The 20827-nt window shown below is 50.7% G+C and overlaps 1 protein-coding gene across 5 annotated transcripts in view; it reads left to right on the top strand.

Moving 5' to 3' along the window:
* Nucleotides 1-20827, top strand: part of FANCA (FA complementation group A) — a 67826-nt gene that overhangs the window by 24399 nt on the left and 22600 nt on the right. For all 5 annotated transcript variants that reach the window (XM_049864039.1, XM_049864041.1, XM_049864038.1 and 2 more), the window contains 18 exons: nt 2465-2528; nt 3363-3475; nt 4438-4514; nt 4863-5004; nt 5603-5736; nt 6654-6764; nt 7522-7617; nt 7698-7757; nt 8870-8958; nt 9806-9866; nt 9951-10000; nt 11095-11171; nt 13765-13872; nt 14264-14394; nt 14686-14756; nt 15063-15159; nt 15506-15693; nt 18389-18485. In XM_049864039.1, the coding sequence (XP_049719996.1) occupies nt 2465-2528; nt 3363-3475; nt 4438-4514; nt 4863-5004; nt 5603-5736; nt 6654-6764; nt 7522-7617; nt 7698-7757; nt 8870-8958; nt 9806-9866; nt 9951-10000; nt 11095-11171; nt 13765-13872; nt 14264-14394; nt 14686-14756; nt 15063-15159; nt 15506-15693; nt 18389-18485 (1766 nt within the window). The remainder of the gene's footprint in view (nt 1-2464; nt 2529-3362; nt 3476-4437; nt 4515-4862; nt 5005-5602; nt 5737-6653; nt 6765-7521; nt 7618-7697; nt 7758-8869; nt 8959-9805; nt 9867-9950; nt 10001-11094; nt 11172-13764; nt 13873-14263; nt 14395-14685; nt 14757-15062; nt 15160-15505; nt 15694-18388; nt 18486-20827) is intronic.

The following is a 20827-nucleotide window of genomic DNA, read 5'->3' as shown; positions in this document are numbered from 1 at the left end:
TAATTTTTTTAAATTAATTTTTATTGCACTTTAAGTGAAAGTTTACAAATCAAGTCAGATTCTCATACAAAAATTTATACACACCTTGCTATACACTCCTAATTGCTCTCCCTGTAATGAGACAGCACACTCCTTCCCTCCACTCTCTCTCCTTGTGTCCTTTTGGGCAGCTTCTGCCCCCCTCTGCCCTCTCATCTCTACTCCAGACAAGAGATACCAACACAGTCTCATGCATCTACTTGATCCAAGAAGCCTGTTCTTCACCAGTATCATTCTCCATCCCATATTCCAGTCCAATCCCTGTCTGAAGAGTTGGCCCTGGGAATGGTTCCTGTTTTGGGCTAACAGAAGGTCCAGGAACCATGACCTCTGGAATCCTTCTAGTCCCAGTCTGACCATTAAGTCCGGTCTTTTTAAGAGAATTTGGGGTCTGCATCCCACTGTTCTCCTGCTCCCGCAGAGGTTCTCTGTTGTGTTGCCTGTCAGGGCAGTCATCAGTTGTGGCTGGGCACCATCTGGTTCTTCTGGTCTCAGGCTGATGTAGTCTCTGGTTTATGTGGTCCTTTCTGTCTCTTAGGCTCATAGTTGCCTTATGTCTTTGGTGTTCTTCATTCTTCCTTGCTCCAGGTGGGTTGAGACCAATTGATGCATCTTAGATGGCCACTTGCTAGTGTTTAAGACCCCAGACGCCACTCTCCAAAGTGAGATGCAGAATGTTTTCTTAATAGATTTTATTATTCCAATTGACTTAGATGTCTCCGAAGCCATGGTCCCCAAAACCCTGCCCCTGCTTTGCTGGCCTTTGAAGCATTCAGTTTATTCAGAAAACTTCTTTGCTTTTGGTTTTGTCCAGTTGTGCTGACCTCTCCTGTATCATGTGTTGTCTTTTCCTTCACCTAAAATAAAACTTACCTACTATCTTATTTTACTATCTTATTAGTGAAAACCCCTCCCCACTCTCGTAACCATCAAAGAATATTTTCTTCTCTGTTTAAACTATTTCTTGAGTTTTTATAAGAGTGGTCTTATAAAATATTTGTCCTTTTGCAACTGACTGATTTCACTCAGCATGTCTTCCAGATTTCTCCATGTTATGAAATGTTTCATGGATTCGTCATTGTTCTTTATTGATGTGTAGTATTCCATTGTGTGAATATACCATAATTTATCATTCATCTGTTCATGGGCACCTTGGTTGCTTCCGTCTTTTTGCTGTTGTTTAACACTGCTGCAGTAAACATGGGTGTGCATATATCTGTTTGTGTAAAGGTTCTTATTTCTCTAGGATATATTCCAAGGAGTGGGATTGCTAGATCGTATGGAAGTTCTATTTCTAGTCTTTTAAAAAATTTTAAGGAAGTGCCAAATCAATTTCCACAGTGGCTGTACCATTTTACACTCCCACCAGCAGTGTATAAGTGTTCCAGCCTCTCCACAACCTCTCCAACATTGATTATTTTGTGTTTTTTAGATTAATGCCAGCCTTGTTGGAGTGAGATGGAATCTCACTGGAGTTTTGATTTGCATTTATCTTATGGCTAATGATCATGAGCATTTCCTCGCGTATTTGTTAGCAGCCTGAATGTCTTCTTTAATGAAGTGCCTGTTCATATCCTTTGCCCATTTTTTAATTGGGTTATTTGTCTTTTTGTGGTTGAGTTTTTGTAGTATCATGTAGATTTTAGAGATTAGATGCTGATCGGAAATGTCATAGCAAAAAACTTCTTCCCAGTCTGTAGGTGGCCTTTTTACTCTTTTGGGGAAGTCTTTGGATGAGCATAGGTGTTTGATTTTTAGGAGCTCCTGGTTATCTGGTTTCTCTTCTGCATTTTTAGTGATGTTTTGTATACCGTTTATACCATGTATCAGGGCTCCTAGCGTTGTCCCTATTTTTTCTTCCATGATCTTTATCGTATTAGATTTTATATGTAGGTCTTTGATCCATTTTGAGTTAGTTTTTGTGCATGGTGTGAGGTATGGGCCTTGTTTCATATTTTTGCAGGAGAATGTATGCATTTTAGATGAGCAAATAGTAGACATTTTTTCTTTCAAATTAATCTTGATTGTAAAGTTGAAATCATCAGAGAAAGCGTGGCTTGGGCACTTGTTTTTAGTTACTTGAGCATCTGGGACGTTTTAGGGAAGGTTATCATGGGTCAGTCAATAGAAGCCGTGCAGAAACGTGTCTCTGTGGCCACCGCCTGCGAGGCCCCCTGCCTCCCTGTGTTATCACGCCCTACATGACTGTCCAGGGCTGGCTGTGGGGAGCACGTCGCCTGCTGGGGTGCTTGTTCGGTTTAACGTGGTGAGCCCGGGGCTTTCGCTGACAGTGGCAAAAGGAGTTAGGGTTATGTGTTGTCCTTCCCGTTGAACTGAGTCCCACTGCAGAGCTGCTGTGCACAGCAGGACAGTCCTCGGGCCCTTGGAGCTGATGTCTGTTTTCTGTCCTCACATCTGTCCCTAGCCTCCCTTGAAGCTCTGGCTGCTGGTGAGCAGGAGTCTGCAGTGCCTGGGCCCGCACAGTGCTGGTGAGTTCCTGCACGGAGCTGGGCAGGTGGGTGTTCCTGCTGAGCAGGAAGCCCTGGGTGTCCTTCCTGCTGGAAGTACCATGATGGACTCAGCACGATCTGGGCCACTGCAGCATGTCGAGGGGGAGGGACAGTGAAATGCACCAGAGGTCTCTGGAGGTGAGGTGGCAGGCTGGTCCCCTCCCTGCAGGGTCATCTTCTGTCCACCAGAGTCACCCATTATGAGCCTAATCCTCCCCCAACCCTGTGGCCCCCCTTGCCACTCGAGTCTCCTCTCACCTCTGCCTCCCTTCTGCAGTACCAGCCACTGGCCAGCCTCCCTCTGCTCTGGCCCTGAGCCTCTGATCAGTCATTGGCTTGTAAATGTTTTAATTAGTTGCCAACATTTTAAAATCAGGTGTCACCTAACAGTCTGGATAGTCAGCCTCTCTTGGGACCCTGGAAGCCATACTGCCTCCAGCGCCCTATCCCCTATGGAGGGCATGTGGCCCTGATGGTATCCTGTGTGGCAGCCTGTCCCATGCACAGCCCAGCCCAGCCCTTCCTCACACCTTCCTGACTCTACTTGATAGGTCTCTCCATTGCCCTTGTTTTCTATTTTGTTGAAACCGAATTTTGGCTCTATCTGAAGTCTGTGGGGCTAAAGGGTGTGATGGCAAGAGCCTGTCCAGGCTTTAAAGGAGGGTGCTGGGGGCTCTCCCTGGGCTGTGGCGGCTGTGCTGTGGTGGCTACGCTCTTTTTTACGTAGAGACAGCGCTTGTCAGCGCCGGTTCATCCCAGACACCTGGGAGGCGGCCACCGCACCTTCTTCTAAGTCCCCTCTCACATTTGCAGGCTCAGTGTGTTCAGTGGACACACTTACTGTAGTGCAATTGCAACAGAGACTCTGAAGAAGTTTTTTAGCCACACCCTGATGCAGATACTCACCCATAACCCCATGCTGAAAGGTGAGTGCCTGGCAGGGGGGCAGGGTCAAAGCCCCTGGGGGACACAGTGACCTTAGTGACACTCACAGCCTGCGGACCCCGAGTTGCTCCCTGGTGTGGAGGTCATGCTGACACTGTGCGGGCGAGGCTGGTGACGTGTGAGAGGTGTGGATGCCCAGGACCCCTGCGGATGGTGACGGACCCTATATTTCACGACTCAGAGCCCCCCTGTTTTAGAAGTGACTCATCTCATAGAGGAGATTTAGACTAAAGACTAGCTGAGTGAACCATTGTCACGTAGCCCACCACCAACATGAAATGTCTGTGGTCATTTCCTAAGCACAGGTTGTTAAAAACAGTTATCGTACTGCAGATCAGATGCCATGTCTGGTTCAGTGTACCGTTGTATCGTAAACATCTTGTGCAGCTATAACGTTTTCTTGAACGTGTTCAGTGTGGGAGCAGCGATACCACTACTGGTTCTTACACTTCCCCACATAGACATGGCTGCAGTGAGCACTGGCTCGCTGTGCTCAACCATGGTTATTGGTGTCTCCCTGGGTTCACTGCACGTGCCCATGGTTGGTAGCATGTCCCCAGGGTCAATTCTGGAGTGGAACGACAGGCCCAGATGCAGAGTGTCCAGCTCTTATCCAGCGAGGCCTTTGGACGGAGGCGGGTGTTGCCTGTTTAAAGCATAGACATAGCAAAATTTAAATGTGCCTGATGGGCTGGACAAAGGATCACTGCTTTTTTTACATAACCTGTGTAAATTGTGGGAAAAACTCTAAGTTTCCCATAGGTGACTGAGCAAAAGACGTAGACAATTCCTAACATAGGAAATAGTTAACAGAAAAGGTCAGCCTCGCTGATAATTAAAGAAATAGTGGTTAAGACTAGGTGATTTTTGACAATGAAGTTTTGGAGCACACTGACTGGTGCTGCTGATGTGACATGTTGTCGGTGGTTTCTCCGGAGCGCAGTGTCTGACGCCATCCAGATGCAAAGAGAATGGACCTTTGCGAGGACCTCCCCTCTGCTCACCAGCCTGTACCGCAGGGTGCGTGTTCCCAAGCAACCCCCTTGCTGCACAAGCAGCCGGTGGGACTTCAGGTCTGTGGGCACCAAACCCTTGTCAGCCAGCTGATGCAGACGCCCCGTGGTGTTAGGAGTCACCTGACAGGACATCTGAGTTGGGACCAGGTCACCTGGCATGCACCTGCTCTCGTGCCTCCTTGCCAAGACAGCTGTAGACAGGAAAGACAAAGTGTCCAGCATCCTGGGTGACTGTGCCCATGGCCTTGGTGCTTTTCTGATGGGTGTGGGGTGGCTGCTGGGGAGATGAGAGATGAACACCTGCTGACAGGGTTTGTTGTGATATTAAGGGGAGCGGCTGCTTTTGTTTTAGCTCTTCTCGATGCTGACTCCTGAGGAGCTGCTCGGCCGTTTGCAGGAGGTTCTGGATATGCATGAGGTGAACTGGCGGCATGTGCTCTCCTGTGTGTCCACCCTGGTTGTCTGCCTCCCAGACGTGCAACAGCTGATCAGAGGTACATGTCACCAGCAGACTATGAGTGCCTGTGCGTGTACATGTGTGTGATTTGTGTACCAGTATCACCAACTGCCCACCCTCATGGCCAGCTAACTGGTGCACAAGGATGGTGTGGATGGCTTGTGGAAGCACCGTACCCCCTGCTTCACTGGGAGCTCAGGTGATGAGCAGAGAGCCCGTCCATGATCTGTGCTCCAGATAGCTGCCAAGGTCTGGCTGCTTCGCACAGGGTCCCCCATGGACCCACTTGGTGCCAGCCCAGGACTGAGTCTGCACCTGTCTCTGCATCCTCCTGGACGCCTTATCACGCCCCAGTGGTGCGAGTGTGCCAATCCAGGGTTCAGCAGTTGCCACTAGTCCCTAGCCACAGTCTGATCCATATCCTTGAAGCCTTCGGTCCCTATCATGGTCTCAGCCATGTCATGAGGTGCTGATCCCTATCGCAGCCTTGGCTGTGTCTGTGTGGCTTGCATTTGGTGTGCTCTTGTTATGTCCAGTCTTGGAAGGTGGTGTTTAGACTTGCTGGTCCGACGGAGCTGTGGCTTCTCCCTACAGGACCCACACCCTGCATACATAACCGTGTTGCTTCTCCCCAGGCTGGGTGGCCCGCCTGGTAGCCCGTGCATTTGAGAGCTTCGACTCAGAGAGCTTGGTCCCGGCCTTCCTGATCGTCCGCCAGGCTGCGCTGGAGGGCCCCACCATGTTCCTGCCGTATGCAGACTGGTTCAAGGTGGGTGCCAGGCGTGAGGAGCTGCCACCATCTTACAGAAGTAATACGCAGGATGGCTTGGGGCCATGCAGTGGGGAGGGAGGAGGCTGTGGTAGGGGGAACCTGCAGTGGGGAGAAGGACTGTGAGGGGGTGCCTGGGGTTGGAGGGCTTGCCACAGGGGTTCTTGAGGAATCAGCTTTGAAGGCCACTTGTACCATTCATCTCTTTTTGTGATCATGTATGAACTTACCATTTAAAAACCCAGCCAGTTCTCCATAGGAGCCTGGTCTCCGGCCACTACCCTCAGTGGGATAGTTGCCTTGTGTTGAAAGCTCATCATCTTCAGGCTTCAAAAGGCAGGTGATTGTGGGCTGCCAGGCCAAGCTGAGCTTCTGTCTGTCCAATGTCTGGAAGAAGATTTGTGGTCATTGTATCATCTGCTTGTTTTTATTCCTTGAAGTTCTCGTTTCCTCTAGCTTCTCCCTAGCTCTGTGATGTCGGGGGAATGCCCATGGTGGCCGTGGACAAGGGAGGGGCTGCTGGTCCACACACTTTTCCTCCAGGCATGGGCGACTCAGGCCAGCCCCATTCAGGACCCTCTCCCTGAGTCCAGCGCTGGGGCCACCTCAGCTCTGGGAGGATTGGCTCTGGTGTGCTCGTTGCCCACGTCCGTGTCACCTGCAGAGCGGGTGCCCCAGATGATCCCAGCCTCATGCCTGCTCGACCTCTCCTCTGAGATGAGTTGAGGTGCCTTCACAAGTGACTATGTGATGTTACCTGCTGAATAAAGAAAGAGGCCTCATGAAAGCAGTTAACACAATGGCCAAAAAGGAGGGGTCGCAGTATTCGTCCCTGCAACAGGTTGCCATTGGCACGGTCAGTTACAACAGCAAAGGTCAGAAGGTCGCTGCCAAGCTCACACCTGTGTCCCCTCCAGGCCACCTTTGGCAGTGCCCGTGGCCCCCACGGCCGCAGCAAGAAGGCGCTGGTGTTCCTCTTCACGTTCCTGTCGGACCTTGTGCCCTTCGAGCCCCCCCAGTACCTGAAGGTGAGGGGCTGCTGTGCACCCTGCGTGCATCCGCCTGCTGCAGGTGTAGTCCAGGCCAGTCTGAAAGGCCTCAGGCCATCCCCCCTGCGGCTCGTGGTTACGCAGGGGCTCATCCCAGGCAGGGTGTCAGTGTGACCAATGAGACCCCAGAGACCCCCCTGTGTCCATCCCTGTAAATCAAGACGTCACCACATTGGCGACTGGTCAGAGTGGACCCGAGTGCTTGAGAGTGGGCATCACCATCCCAGGGAGCAGGAACAGCAAGTGCAGTGTGACCCAGCTCTGTTTTTAAAAAATACAGCTTCTTTTTACCTTCAAGGACCAGAGTTGGGAAGACGTATTCCAACTACCAGGGGCGTCTCTGCTTCTGTTTCAGTGCCCACTCCTCTCTCAGCCCCTTCTTCCTTGCCCCAGTGTGTTTTGTCAGTCTTTGTGGTCTCAGACCACTTGTTAAAAAACATCAGAGCAGTCCTCAAGAGTTTACGTGTTTTTGTCGTCGATTCCATCATTCTTCTGGGGTCAAACAGTTGGAGTTGGCCTTGACACCTCTTCTGGGCGGGGTTGCAGTCTCCTGTGCCCCCCGTCCCTGTGAGTCTCCCCCACGGAGCACTGACTCTATCCTAGCTGAGCTGGCATCCTTTCTGGCCTGGGAAGCTACCTGTGTAGCTGTGGGTTTCGGTGTTTCGTCCTGCCCCTCGCATCCTCCTGGGCTTGGGAGTGAGCTCTCTGGCCCCTGCCTGCTGTGTCTTTGGCCCAGGTGCACATGCTCCACCCGCCTCTGGTCCCAGAGCGGCTGCGCCCCCTGCTCACCGACTACATCACACTGGCCCGGACGCGGCTGGCTGACCTGAAGGCAAGTCAGACAGCCCCTGGACCCTGGCCTGCAGATATCCTGCCACCATGGGCTCAAGCTCCTGTCTGTCTCCTCCAAAGGTTTCTATAGAAGACATGGGGCTCTATGAGGACCTGTCATTAGCGAGCGGTGCCACAGAGGTGAGCTAGCTTAGTTCCAGAGGGCTTGGGGTGGTTCGCCCTGTCTTCCTCTGCCCAGAGTGACCCGTGAAGCTCTGCCTGCATCCTCTGGCACTGTGAAGTGGATACTTGGACCTGTGCAGGCTTGGGGCTGGTGTGTCCCTAGTGACAGGTACCACGCTTCTTGTGTTGTGACTGCCCATGTAGGAGTGACTATTATCAGGAGGAAGTGCTGACATGGGCTTCTCTGGGTTCCCGAGGTGTGACTTCTTTTTAGTTCTGTCCTCTTTAGAGACCTCAGTTCATGTGAGGCTTGAAGGCGGTGGGGGTGGGGGGGGGGTCGTGCTTGTCCAGGAAGGACAGGGACAATGTGAACTGTGTTTATAAACCATTTTGTGTGCCTGTCACTAGTAAAAACAACGTTTTGTAGTTTTCTAAGACTTTTTTTACCTTAATGTTATAAACTGCTGAAGAGCCCTTATAGGTGATACTAGACGTAAACGTTTCATGGAATTTTCTGTTTAAAACACATTGCTGCTCAGAAGGTGCCATCTCGTAATGGTCTTAAATCTCTTTTCCACCTGGAAATCTTCTCTGATTCAGACCCTCTACTCTCCGGGGGCAGGGGTGGCAGAAAGGAGAGACGAGAAGGGAGCACAGAGGTGGGTGTTGGGGAGGGGGCTGCAAATGGCCAAAGGATGCAGTCAGAGAAAGTGGTCCTGAGCCCCTCACTCACAGAACTCCTGAGGGGGTGCGCTGTCACCCGGGGTCCTCTCAACACTGAATCTGAGCTTTCCAAGGGCAGGAAGCAGTGGGAGAACCCCTTCCTTTGGTGCCTTGCTGGTCTTCAGGGGTTTGTGCAAATGCCTGGACCACCCACTCTGTGCTGTGCGTCCATCGCCTTGGCATTTACCTTCACTTTATGCAGAGGTGGTCCTGAGCCCCTCACTCACAGAACTCCCAAGGATGTGGGCTGTCACCCGGGGTCCTCTCAACGCTGAATCTGAGCAGTGGGAGACCACACACTCTGTGCTGTGCATTCATCACGTTGGCAGTTAACCTTCATGTCATGCAGAGGTGCAAGGGCTTTCCTGACTTCTCTGTTCTTCCCTCCCTCCCGCGCCCACGGGCAGCACGGCAGCCAGGCGCTCCAGGACGTCGAGAAGGCTCTCGAGGTGTTCGTGCACACGGGGAAGATCCCGGTTGCTGTGATGGAGGCCAGGTGGGTGCACAGCCCCAGATACCGGTGCAACAGCTGCGTAGCGTGTTGCCTTGTCTGGGGTGGGGTCTTGGCTCCTGCTCTGCTTGTGGGGAGGCTGAGCATCTGTGCTGGGGTCCTGCACCTCGTGGAGGTGGAGAAATGAGCTGTGTCTGTGAATCTCTGAAATGCCTTCTTCCAGAACAGCATGGGGCCTGTCTGGCGTAGACCCTGAGGCCGACTGCGGCTTGATAGATGGGGTCGGGTCCCACCTGTGGCAGCAGTGGTGTTTTATTAATGCTGTATGATGACTGATAGGAAGCCAGTGTAAGGGCTGAACAGTAGAATTTCACTGAATTTGCTTTGGTCCCAAACGCCTTGAAATCCAGTTGCTGCCTGTGTGGGGCAGCTTTTAAAAACCTGACGCTGAGGAATTGAAACTGATCCCAATTCCTAGGACCCTGAGATCAGCTCCAAGGAAGACATCCACGGTGGCTCGAGATGAAGCCAGCTGTGGCCCTGCCAGGGTGCAGAGTGGGCCATGTTGCGGGGGGCGGGGGGGTGGGTGGTACACTGTGAGCCATGTGCCAGGGCCGGGGGGTGCAGAGCAGGGGTGAACAGTGGGGCCGTGTCCCGGGATCACAGGACTGGGGGATGTCGAGTAGGCCATGTTCTGGGGTTGTGGGGTTGTCACTGGCACAAATTGTCCTTTGATGACGTGTTGCAAAACAATGAAAAAGAAGACTTTACCCTCAATATGCCATCCCAGAAACGAGGAGGTTAGCCTGGTGCCCCCAATACGTCACGTGGCATTCACTGGGTCCTCTGCCCTGACTTGCACATCTGACATGCCTGCTCCTCTGTGTTGCAGCGTATTCAGGAGGCCCTACTACCTGTCCCACTTCCTCCCTGCCCTGCTCACGCCACGTGTGGTCAGTATGCAGCTCTGCAAGAGCGTGGCTGTCTGCGGAGAACGTGTCCTATTTGGAACCTCATCTGTTTTCCTCTCCTCACAGCTGCCCAAGACCCCTGACCCTCGAGTGGCCTTCATCGAGTCCCTGAAGAGGTATGCAGGACACAAGGCCACTCTGTGGTCGTGATGGCTTCTTAGTAATGCAAAGAATCATTTCATCATGTGTGTGTCTTGTTTATAAAATATTGGCTTAGAATTGGTTAGTTGAGATTAGTTGGTTAAGGTTGTTTGCCTCAGTTACCCCTCAGGGCTTGGGGTCTCTGCCTTACTCTGGTTTTCCAGGGTCTGTCATGTTGTGGAGCTTAGCTGGGTCTATGGTTGGAACATGCGTCTTCTCGGTTATGGTGTACAGACCCCTGTCACACATCTGCCCTGTGTCTCCAGTGCATCTTTTAGGTCATGGTGCATGAGCCCGTTATGCATCTGCCCTGCATCTCCAGTGCGTCTTCTTGGCCATGGCCTGCAGGCCCCTGTCACATGTTTCCCTAGCGTGTCCAGTGCATTTCCTGGGTCACAGTGTGTAGGCACCCCTGTACGTATCTCCCCTGCATCTTTTCGGTCACTGTGTGCAGGCCCCTGCCGAGTGTCTCTAGTGCCTGCTGGAAACCTTGCGTGCGGATGGGGTAACAGTCCTGCTTGCGTTGGTGGTGCATGCATTCATATAGACCGTTGACCCTCGCAGGCCATGCTGGTTGTGCAGGGGTCCTCACTGAGCTGACACTGAATCTCACAGGCAGCATTGGTAGGTGGGGGCTACCTGGTGCTTACAAGGCCCTATCACGGGACTTTGTTTTTTATAACTTTCTGTTCTTTTAATGGCAGTGATTGTGTGTTTTTCTGAGTATTATTTGTTAAAAGTAATGTAACAAGAAATTGAATGCAATATATAAAAATTTTTCATCTCACTCCCCAAAGATAACTCCTGTTGGCATTTTGTGGTGTGGCCTTCCGGTTATTTATGTATGACGTACTATAAAACACCAGGTGCCGTTTAAATGTCTGTCTTCATCCATATATGCATAGTGTTTTTTCTAAAAACAGGACCACGCTGTACTCACTGTTATATAACTTATTTAAATTTAGTGTACCATTTACTTTCATCTTTTAATAGTTTTTGTATCATAAGGTTGAAAATTAATTTGAGGCACAGTCGAGCTGATTGGGTTTCATGTTTTCTTCTGATCCAGAGCAGATAAAATTCCTCTGTCGCTGTACTCTGACTATCGCCAAGCCTGTTCCACTGCTGAGGAGGAGAAACCAGAAAGTAAGGTCAATGAATGGTCAGCTCAGTCACTCCGCCTCGTGCCTTCCATCTTCCTCATCCTGGGGCATCAAGTCAGTGACCCATCTGGCTAGGTCTCACTGAGTCTTACGAGTTGACACGATCACACTAGACCACAGGAGATCTTGCTAGATGACACTGGGTCTCACTAGATCACACAAGATCTTACAGTCACGCTGGATCACACCCGATCTTACAATCATGTTGATCACTGTGGATCACTAGATGGGCCAAAGTGTGGCTTTGGAGGCTGCTGACTGCAGGGCTCCACCTGGAGGGGCTCTGTTTGCAGCCCTTCCCCTCACAACACTGTCAGCCTTAGGCTGTGCCTTGGGGGCCTGAGGTCTGGCTGCCTCAACACTGCCCTGAAAGTGTCTTGTGCACACAAAACCCTATTTTGTCACTTGTCACCTGTGCCATAGCAAGGTGCAAATGGTTTCTGTCTGCCTGTCCTGTCAGTGCAAGTAGCCCATCTATGCTACCAGTGTGCGTGCCTCTGAAGCTGCCGCAGAAGAGACGTGTGATGTGACCCTTAGACAGTTTGGTTCTGTAGTGTGAATTTGGGGTTTTTCTGCTTCTAGGAGACAGGGATGCAGGTGGAGATCAAACCTATGAAACTGAGTCAGTGAGGTAGGGGCTTGAGCAGCAGTGGGGGCTGTTACTGGGGGTCCTGCTGCCCCATCCTTTCTCCCCCAGCTCTGCCCGCTAGCAAGGGCACAGGTGAGGGGTGATCGTGAGAGTCTGTGTCAGTCTGTGATGCCACTGTGTCTGCTTGTTTGAGTCCCTTCTGCAGCCTCAGAGTTGGGAATCTGACTGGGACTCTGACCACGCAACCCGTTTTCTCTCTTTGTCTGCCGAGACTCCTGTCTCAAAGCTTAGGTAAAGACAGCCGTGGAGACAAGGAGACTGGAATGGAGAGTGGAGATGCCCAGATCACACACCTATTGGCACGAGCATGAGGCAGCTCACACTTGTGCTTAGGCACTGGGGGTGCTAGGACCAGTCAGCAAGGTGTAAGGTCTCACCCTGCCGAGCTGTCTGCTCTTGACCATGTAGTTCTCCCTGGCCACACGCCCTCTACCACTGTGCAGTCCTCCTTACCTCAGGGTTCTACTTTTTGGGGGCTTCTAAACTGCTTTCAAATAGTTTACTTGATAGGGTGTAAAAATGGCGTGGAGGCTGTGTCTGACCTCTTCTCTCTTCACAAGGGGGAAGGAGAATCAAGATCAACAGCCCAAGGCTGATTCCTACAAGGTGGAAGTCAGATGTATCTCCTATCTCTGCCACCTTTACCAATTCTGACACCAGCCTTCGCTCCCACGGCACTCTCTACTTCTCTGCTGGGTCTGATAATTCATTGCAGTGGCCACACAGAACTCACAGACAATACTCACAATTATGGGGTTTGTTAGGGAAGTAACAGGCTACAATTCAGGATACAGTTCTTCTATTAGGACAGCCTCTTCTCAGCCACGCTCCCAGGCAGGTCTCTCTCTGGCCCCCAGCCCCTCAGTCTGGCCTCTGCCCTGCTCAGGCAAGTGTAACAAAGCTCTTTTAGCTCTGCCAATAAGTGCCCAGATGCAGTCTACTCTGCCAGCAAGCCTCCTGAAGAAAGGCACTCAGCATTCTCCCACTGTGGTCTGGGAAGCCCACTGCGCCATCTCCTGCCAGTTTCTCCTGCCACCGCTTCTTAAGTCCTCGCTCTCTCTTTATCCTGGTTCCAGGAGCTTCTCAGTGCAGGGATCCTGGGTCCAAAGGGTATGCTGTCTGCTCCTGGCTGTTCTTTCTTGGTGGTGGTAGAGTCCCCTCTCTGCTCTGAAATTGGCTCTCTTTTAAGGCAAAACTGACCAGTCCCCTTGGTGGGTCACAACTGCCTCATTTGCACAGTCTCACCTTATCATGTGGATAGGAGTTACAAGACTATGGCTAGAAAGGCTACACAAAATCGATCCATCACACCGCATAAGGCTTGCTTTTGGCTTCACCTGGTTGAGCACACGTGAGGGCTACTGTGTGCCGGATGAGACGCGTCGGTTCCTGACAGGCCTCTCCAGTGAAACCAGGACTGGAACTTGTGCTTCTCAGACATGCAGCAAATCTTCCTTTTTATAACACAAACGTTCTCTTGAAGGTTTGAACAACACATCTTCCTTTTGAAAGCATGTGCTCCTATCCCATCTTTTTTAGTAAAGCTGTAAAGTGTTATGGAGTCAGGGGAAGAGATGGCATCATCCCTTCTGGACTCCTTGGGCTGTTTCCTAATGTCCTGTTGGAGAAACAGGTTGGTGACACCCTGTTCTGCCCCTGGCACAGAGCCGGGCATTGGGGGTCAGTCCTCTGCCTCTCCGTGGCCCACATGCTAACAGTGGTAGTGGTACCACATGACCGCCTTTCCCTGTAATTGTCCATAAACGTCCTACTCTCTGCTGTGACAGTCAGCTCAGAGAGGGGCTTCCACTGCCACTTGGAGACTCCAATAGTGGCCGTCGGCGTGGAGAGCCAGGAGGCATCTGCAGCACTCTGCACATGGACAAAGGGCCTGCAGTGACAGTGTCCCTCCATGTCTCTTCTGCAGCCCCTGTAGAGAAAGCCAAGCCCAGCTGTGCTGATGGAGCCTTGGGCGCTCTCAAGGCTGCGCTGGAAGGGCTCAGAGCCGCGATGGCGGACCCTGTGCGGCATGACGGTGAGGATGCCGCAGGGTGGGCATCCACTGTGGTCAGGGCAGGGAGGTCCACGTAGGGTGTGGTGGTGGTTGGGGCTGTAGCTTGTTGGCCACCTGCCAGCTCTGTGGTGCAGTGACTGGTGCACGTCCCCTGCTGTCTCAGTGTTGAGTGGTAAGTCTGTGGGTGGCGCTGGGGCACATGTCCACAGGTTGATCACCGGCACCCCTGTGATGAGGAAAACACCTGCTCTCGCAAGCCGGGTCAGTAAAGAGCGTTGCACCCTCTGAGAGGGGGTGGGCTGCTGCAGGGACCGAGGGGTGAAGAGGCCTGTTTGGAACAGGGGGCTGTGCTGTCAGCTGTCAGGCCTCAGCTCTCCTCCTGCACCTCCCTCCCGTCTTTGCTCATTTGCAGTTGTGTCTGCCCACATCGCTGTGATCTCTGAAAGGCTGCATGCCACCCTGAACCCCAGCGAGGACAGCATCGAGACGCCAGAGATCCAGCTTCGTGTTCCTGCTCCAGAGCTCGGGAGGCCAGAGCGGGAGGTACACGGGGGGTCGTGGGTGCAGCAGGTGTGTGCAGTGGTGCTAGGAGCACGGGGCGTCTTCATTTTTGTTCGCTTGCAAGTGGGATATATGTGCGGGAGGCAAGTGACGCTCTGTGCCACCGACCTGGGTATGTACAGAGAAGGCTGGTCCTGTTTTTTACAAAAATGACAGGCTGCTGTGGCTGCAGCCTCAAGTACTCACTGCAGCAGATGATGGCCTGTCGTCAGGGTGTGAGGTGGTATTCTTGGCCCCAGGGGTAGGTAGCAGCTTGGTCATGTCTTCTCCCAGGCCGTGGACCTACTGCTTACCTGCTTCTGCCAGAGCCTTGTGGCTGCCTCCAGCTTCGCCCCCCCACAGAGGTAACGCGCAGCAGTTTCTCAGGGCCTGGGGCTTTGTCTCTGCCCAGAGGTCCCCTCATCTGGCAGGCATCCCTTCATCCGAGCTCAGACGGGAGCTTGCCCTGCCTCTGGGACAGCACTCTGTGGCCATCTCTTGGCTGCAGGCCCACTGCCCTCCCCTCCGTATCCCATTGTCCTTCCCTACTGGGTGGGCCAAGGCCACACCCAGTCACCATGTGGGGACACACAGGCGTTAGTCAAGCAGTGCCTGTTGCCTTTGTGTGAGGGAGGGTTGCCTGGCTCACTGCTGCCACACTCTGTTCGTAGGCAGGGCCCCTGGGCAGTGCACTTTGTGAGGCTGCTGTGTGGACCCGCACTCCTGCCTGTGGTGCTGACACGTCTATGCCAACTGCTACTTCACCAGGTAGGGTGCTGCATGGGGCTACCCCCAGGCCAGCACTCGGACAGAAAAGTGCACCCTTGGGGGAGGGGTGGAGGGTTGGAGGGTTGGGAGTGGACCAGTGTGTTGAGGGATCTGTTTCACCACTGCCCACCTGGAGAGGGTACCGCACCTTCTTGGGGAGGTCCAGCTCTGCATGAGCTCACAGTCTACTCGCGTGGAGGGTGAGGATGCTTGGGCACCCCGGCCCAGCCCCCAAGAGCAAGGGCTGAGACATTGTTCTGGAGCCCTGACAGGAGCCCTACATGGGGCAGCGGCTACACAGACTGCCCGGTCCCCCTTCCTGGCACGCCCCCTTTGTCTGCTCCAGGGTTCGTGCCTCAGTGCCTCCCACCTGGTAGGGCTGGCTGCACTGTCTGTCCACCTGAGTGAGTCAGGGCCAACTCTGCCCCACGTGGACCTGGGCCCGCCTGCCTCTGCCCAGGGCCTCTCCATGCCTGCCTTCCTGGATGGCCTGCTGCCCTGTAGGACTGGGGAGTCCCTGCTCTTCTGTGTGAGGTGAGTCCCCGCCTGGAGCAGCCACAGCCCTCTCAGACAGGCACCTGGGCCCTGTGCAGCATTGGAGGCACTATGCCACCCAGGACAGGCCCTGCAAGCATCTAACACACCTTCCAGGCTTCATGCTGTACATGTGTGTGACTGTGGGTGTGTATGAGTAGTCAGGGAGGCACATGGATCGTGGCAGATAAAGGCTACGCTCACTACAAGTGAGGTGGGGTGATGTATTCAGAAACAAAAACAAAAATCAGAGGTGGCAGGGGGCACAGAGAGGATGAGGACTGTCCAGGGGGACCCAGTGTGCACCGCTTGTACAGTCATGTCAGAAAGGGCTCCGTTCATTTGTGTTGGTGCACCCCACTGCATTGGCCGATGTAGCACGCAATGCTAGAGAAAAATAGTTTCAGACTGAGAAAATGTGCTGCATGAGAAGGTGATCGAGCTTTGTGGCAGCCTCGTCTTCCACTCGTGGCACGACCCCTCTGTCTAGACCCACAGCCAGACCCGTGGACAGACAGCCACAGGACCACAGGAGAGGTGTTGGCCACCATGACATCGAGAAAACGCTCAGCGATGTGGATGATGTTTACAATGCACTATTAACTTTAAAAAGGCTAGATAACACGATCTCATCTTTGTAAACAAAGGTACCAACACACATGCATACACTCACACACTCACACACCCCCACTTTGACACCCACACTCATACTAAGGCCCCCTGGGGAGTGACCAGTTCATGGGTCTCAGTGACGTGAGGACTGATTATCCAGGCCACTCATCTTGTTAGTTGTTGTTAGGTGCTGTCGAGTCGGTTCTGACTCATAGCGACCCCATGCACGACAGAACGAAACACTGCCCAGTCCTGAGCCATCCTTACAATCGTTGTTATGCTTGAGCTCATTGTTGCAGCCACTGTGTCAATCCACCTCGTTGAGGGTCTTCCTCTTTTCCGCTGACCCTGTTCTCTGCCAAGCATGATGTCCTTCTCCAGGGACTGATCCCTCCTGACAACATGTCCAAAGCACGTAAGACGCAGTCTCGCCATCCTTGTTTCTAAGGAGCATTCTGGTTGTACTCCTTCCAAGACTGATTTGTTCATTCTTTTGGCAGTCCATGGTATATTCAATATTCTTCGCCAACACCACAATTCAAAGGCGTCAACTCTTCTCCGGTCTTCCTTATTCATTGTCCAGCTTTCACATGCATATGATGCTATTGAAAATACCATGGCTTGGGTCAGGCGCATGTTAGTCTTCAAGGTGACATCTTTGTTCTTCAACACTTTAAAGAGGTCCTTTGCAGCAGATTTACCCAGTGCAATGTGTGTTTTGATTTCTTGACTGCTGCTTCCCTGGCTGTTGATTGTGGATCCAAGTAAAATGAAATCCTTGACAACTTCAGTCTTTTCTGTGTTTGTCATGTTGTTGTTCATTGGTCCAGTTGTGAGGATTTTTGTTTTCTTTATGTTGAGGTGCAATCCATACTGAAGGCTGTGGTCTTTGATCTTCATTAGTAAGTGCTTCAAGTCCTCTTCACTTTCAGCAAGCAAGGTTGTGTCATCTGCATAACACAGGTTGTTAATGAGTCTTCCTCCAGTCCTGATGCCCTGTTCTTCGTATAGTCCAGCTTCTCGTATTATTTGCTCAGCATACAGATTGAATAGGTATAGTGAAAGAATACAACCCTGATGCACACCTTTCCTGACTTTAAACCAATCAGTATCCCCTTGTTCTGTCCGAACAACTGCCTCTTGATCTATGTAAAGGTTCCTCATGAGCACAATTAAGTGTTCTGGAATTCCCATTCTTCACAATGTTATCTGTAATTTGTTATGATCGACACACCAGACACAGTCGAATGCCTTTGCATAGTCAATAAAACACAGGTAAACATCCTTCTGGTATTCTCTGCTTTCAGCCAGGATCCATCTGACACCAGCAATGATATCCCAGGTTCCACGTCTTCTTCTGAAACCGGCCTGAATTTCTGGCAGTTCCCTGTCGATATACTGCTACAGCCGTTTTTGAATGATCTTCAGCAAAATTTTGCTTGCGTGTAATATTAATGATATTGTTCTATAATTTCCACATTTGGTTGGATCACCTTTCTTGGGAATAGGCATAAATATGGATCTCTTCCAGTCAGTTGGCCAGGAAGCTGTCTTCCATATTTCTTGGCATAGACGAGTGAGCACCTCCAGTGCTGCATCTGTTTTTCGCCAATGCCTTCAGAGCAGCTTGGACTCCTTCCTTCAGTACCATCGGTTCCTGATCATATGCCACCTCTTGAAATGGTTGAACATCGACTAATTCTTTTTGGTATAATGACTGTGTATTCCTTCCATCTTCTTTTGATGCTTCCTGTGTCATTTAATATTTTCCCCATAGAATCCTTCACTATTGCAACTTGAGGCTTGGATTTTTTTCTTCAATTCTTTCAGCTTGAGAAATGCCGAGCACGTTCTTCCCTTTTGGTTTTCCATCTCCAGCTCTTTGCACATGTCATTATAATACTTTGTTTTCTCGAGACGCCCTTTGAAATCTTCTGTTCAGTTCTTTTACTTCATCAATTCTTCCTTTTGCTTTAGCTGCTCGACGTTCATCTAGAACTCAACAAATTCAGACGTACATTTTCTCTGCCCTTGTCTTCATATGGATCATGTCTGTACAATGTAGCCTCTCTTCATTTTCCAGGTTTTGTACGGCAGCGATTTCTTACGCCTTGTGCAAGTCTCCCTCTGAGTCCTGTGCAGCTGCGCCCGGCCATTTCTGTCCAGGCCTTGTGAAGAAGGTGGGTGTGTTCGGTGTCTGCCCCTGAACAGACAGAGCGCCCCAGGCCCAGCAACCATCTCCTCTCTTTTCTGTGTGTACATGAGGGCAACAGGTGACAGCACAAACACTGCAAACATGCCCCTTTGTTTTAAAGAAACTGATACTGATTTTTTTTTTATTGTGCTTTAAGTGAAAGTTCATAGTTCAAGTTAGTTTCTCATACAAAGATTTATACACACACTGTTATGTGACCCTGCTTGCTCTCCCTGTACTGTGACAGCACACTCCTCCTTGCTATCCTGTGTTTCCTGCGTTCATCCAACCAGCTTCTGTCCCTTTTTGCCTTCTCATCTCACCTCCAGACAGAAGCTGCCCATTTAGTCTCATGTATCTACTTGAACTAAGAAGCACTCTCTTCATGAGTACCATTTTATGTTTTATAGTCCAATTTAATTTCTGTCTGAAGAGTTGGCTTTGGGAATGGTTTCAGTTCTGGGCTAACAGAGAGTCCGGGCACCATGGCTTCTGGGGTTCCTCTAGTCTCAGTTAGACCATTAAGTCTGGTCTTTTTGTTAGAACTTGAGTTCTGCACCCCACTTTTCTCCTGTTCCCTCAGGGATTCTCTGTTGTGTTCCCTGTCAGGGCGGTCATTGGTGGTAGCCAGGCACCATGTAGTTCTTCTTGTCTCAGGCTGATGGAGTTTCTGGTTTATGTGGCCCTTTCTGTCCCTTGGGCTCATATTTTCCTTGTGTCTTTGGAATTCTTCATTTTCCTTTGCTCCAGGTGGGTTGGGACCAATTGGTGCATCTTAGATGGCCACTTGCTACCTTTTAAGACCCTAGATGCCACTCACCAAAGTGGGATGCAGAACATTTTCTTAATAAACTCTGTTATGCCAGTTGACCTAGATGTCCTCCTCCCCCAAAACCATTGTTCCCAGGCCCCCACCCCTGCCACTCTGTTTCTTGAAGTGTTTGGTTGTATTCAGGAAACTTCTTAGCTTTTGTTTTAGTCCAGTTGTGCTGACTTCCCCTGTGTTGTGTTCTCCTTCCCTTCACTAACATAACTGTTACCTATTATCTAGTTAGTAAATACCCCTCTCCCTTCCTCCCCACCCTTGTAACCATCAAAGAATGTTTTTTCTGTGTTTAAACCTTTTCCTGAGTTCTTATAATAGTGGTTTCATACAATATTTGTCCTTTTGCAACTAATTTCACTCAGCGTAATGCCTTCCAGATTCATCCATGTTATGTTTTGCAGATACATCGTTGTTCTTTGTCACTGCATAGTATTCCATTGTGTGCATATACCATAATTTGTTTATCCATTTGCCCGATGATAGGCACCTAGGTTGTTTCCATCTTTTTGCTGTTATGAACAGTGCTACAATGAACATGGGTGTGCATATATCTATTTGTGTGATAGCTATTATTTCTCTTGGATATATTCCAAGGAGTGGGATTGCTGGATCATATGGTACTTCTATTTCTAGCTTTTTAAGAAAGCCCCAAATCTATGTCCAAAGGGGTTGTACCATCTTCATTCCCATCAGTAGTGTAAAAGTGTTCCAGTCTCTCCACAACCTCTCCAACGTTTATTATTTTGGGTTTTTTGAATTGATGCTAACCTTGTTGGTGTGAGATGGTATCTCATTATAGTTTTGATTTGTATTTCTCTAATGGCTAATGATTATGAGCATTTTCTCATGTATCTGTTAGCCACCTGAATGTCTTCCTTAGTGAAGTGCCTGATCATATCCTTTGCCCATTTTTTAATTGGGTTATTTGTCTTTTTGTTGTTGAGGGTTTCCAGTATCTTACAGATTTTAGAGATTAGACACTAATTGGATTTGTTGTAGTCAAAATTTTTGTCCCAGCCTGTAGGTAGTCTTTTTACTCTTTTGGTGAAGTCTTTGGATGAGCATAAGTGTTTGATTTTTAAGAGCTCCAGTTACCTAGTTGCTCTTCTGGTGTTTTTTTGGCTTTAATAAAGAGAAATTTATTTTCTCACAGTCTGGAAGGTTACAAGTCTAAATTCAAGGTGTTGGCTCCGGGGAAGGCTTTTGTCCTCTGTCGGCTCTGGAGGAAGGTCCTTGTCCCCTGGTTGAAGAGCTTCTCGGGTGCAGGGACCTCATGTCCAAAGGATGCGCTCTGCTCCTGGTGCTGCTTTCTTGGTGGTATGAGGTCTTCAACTGTCTGCTTGCTTCCCATATCCTTTTATCTCTTGAGAGATAAATGGTGGTGCAGGCCACACCTCAGGGAAGCTCCTTTTATATTGGATCAGGGAGGTGACCTGAGTAAGGGTGGTGTTACAATCCCACCCTACAGTCTCCACAGGCAGAGATTATGATTTAAACACATA

Source organism: Elephas maximus, chromosome 21 (assembly GCF_024166365.1).
Source record: "Elephas maximus indicus isolate mEleMax1 chromosome 21, mEleMax1 primary haplotype, whole genome shotgun sequence".
Lineage (NCBI taxonomy): Eukaryota > Metazoa > Chordata > Mammalia > Proboscidea > Elephantidae > Elephas > Elephas maximus.
The sequence above is the reverse complement of the archived record's forward strand: the minus strand, read 5'-3'. Positions and strand labels throughout refer to the sequence as shown.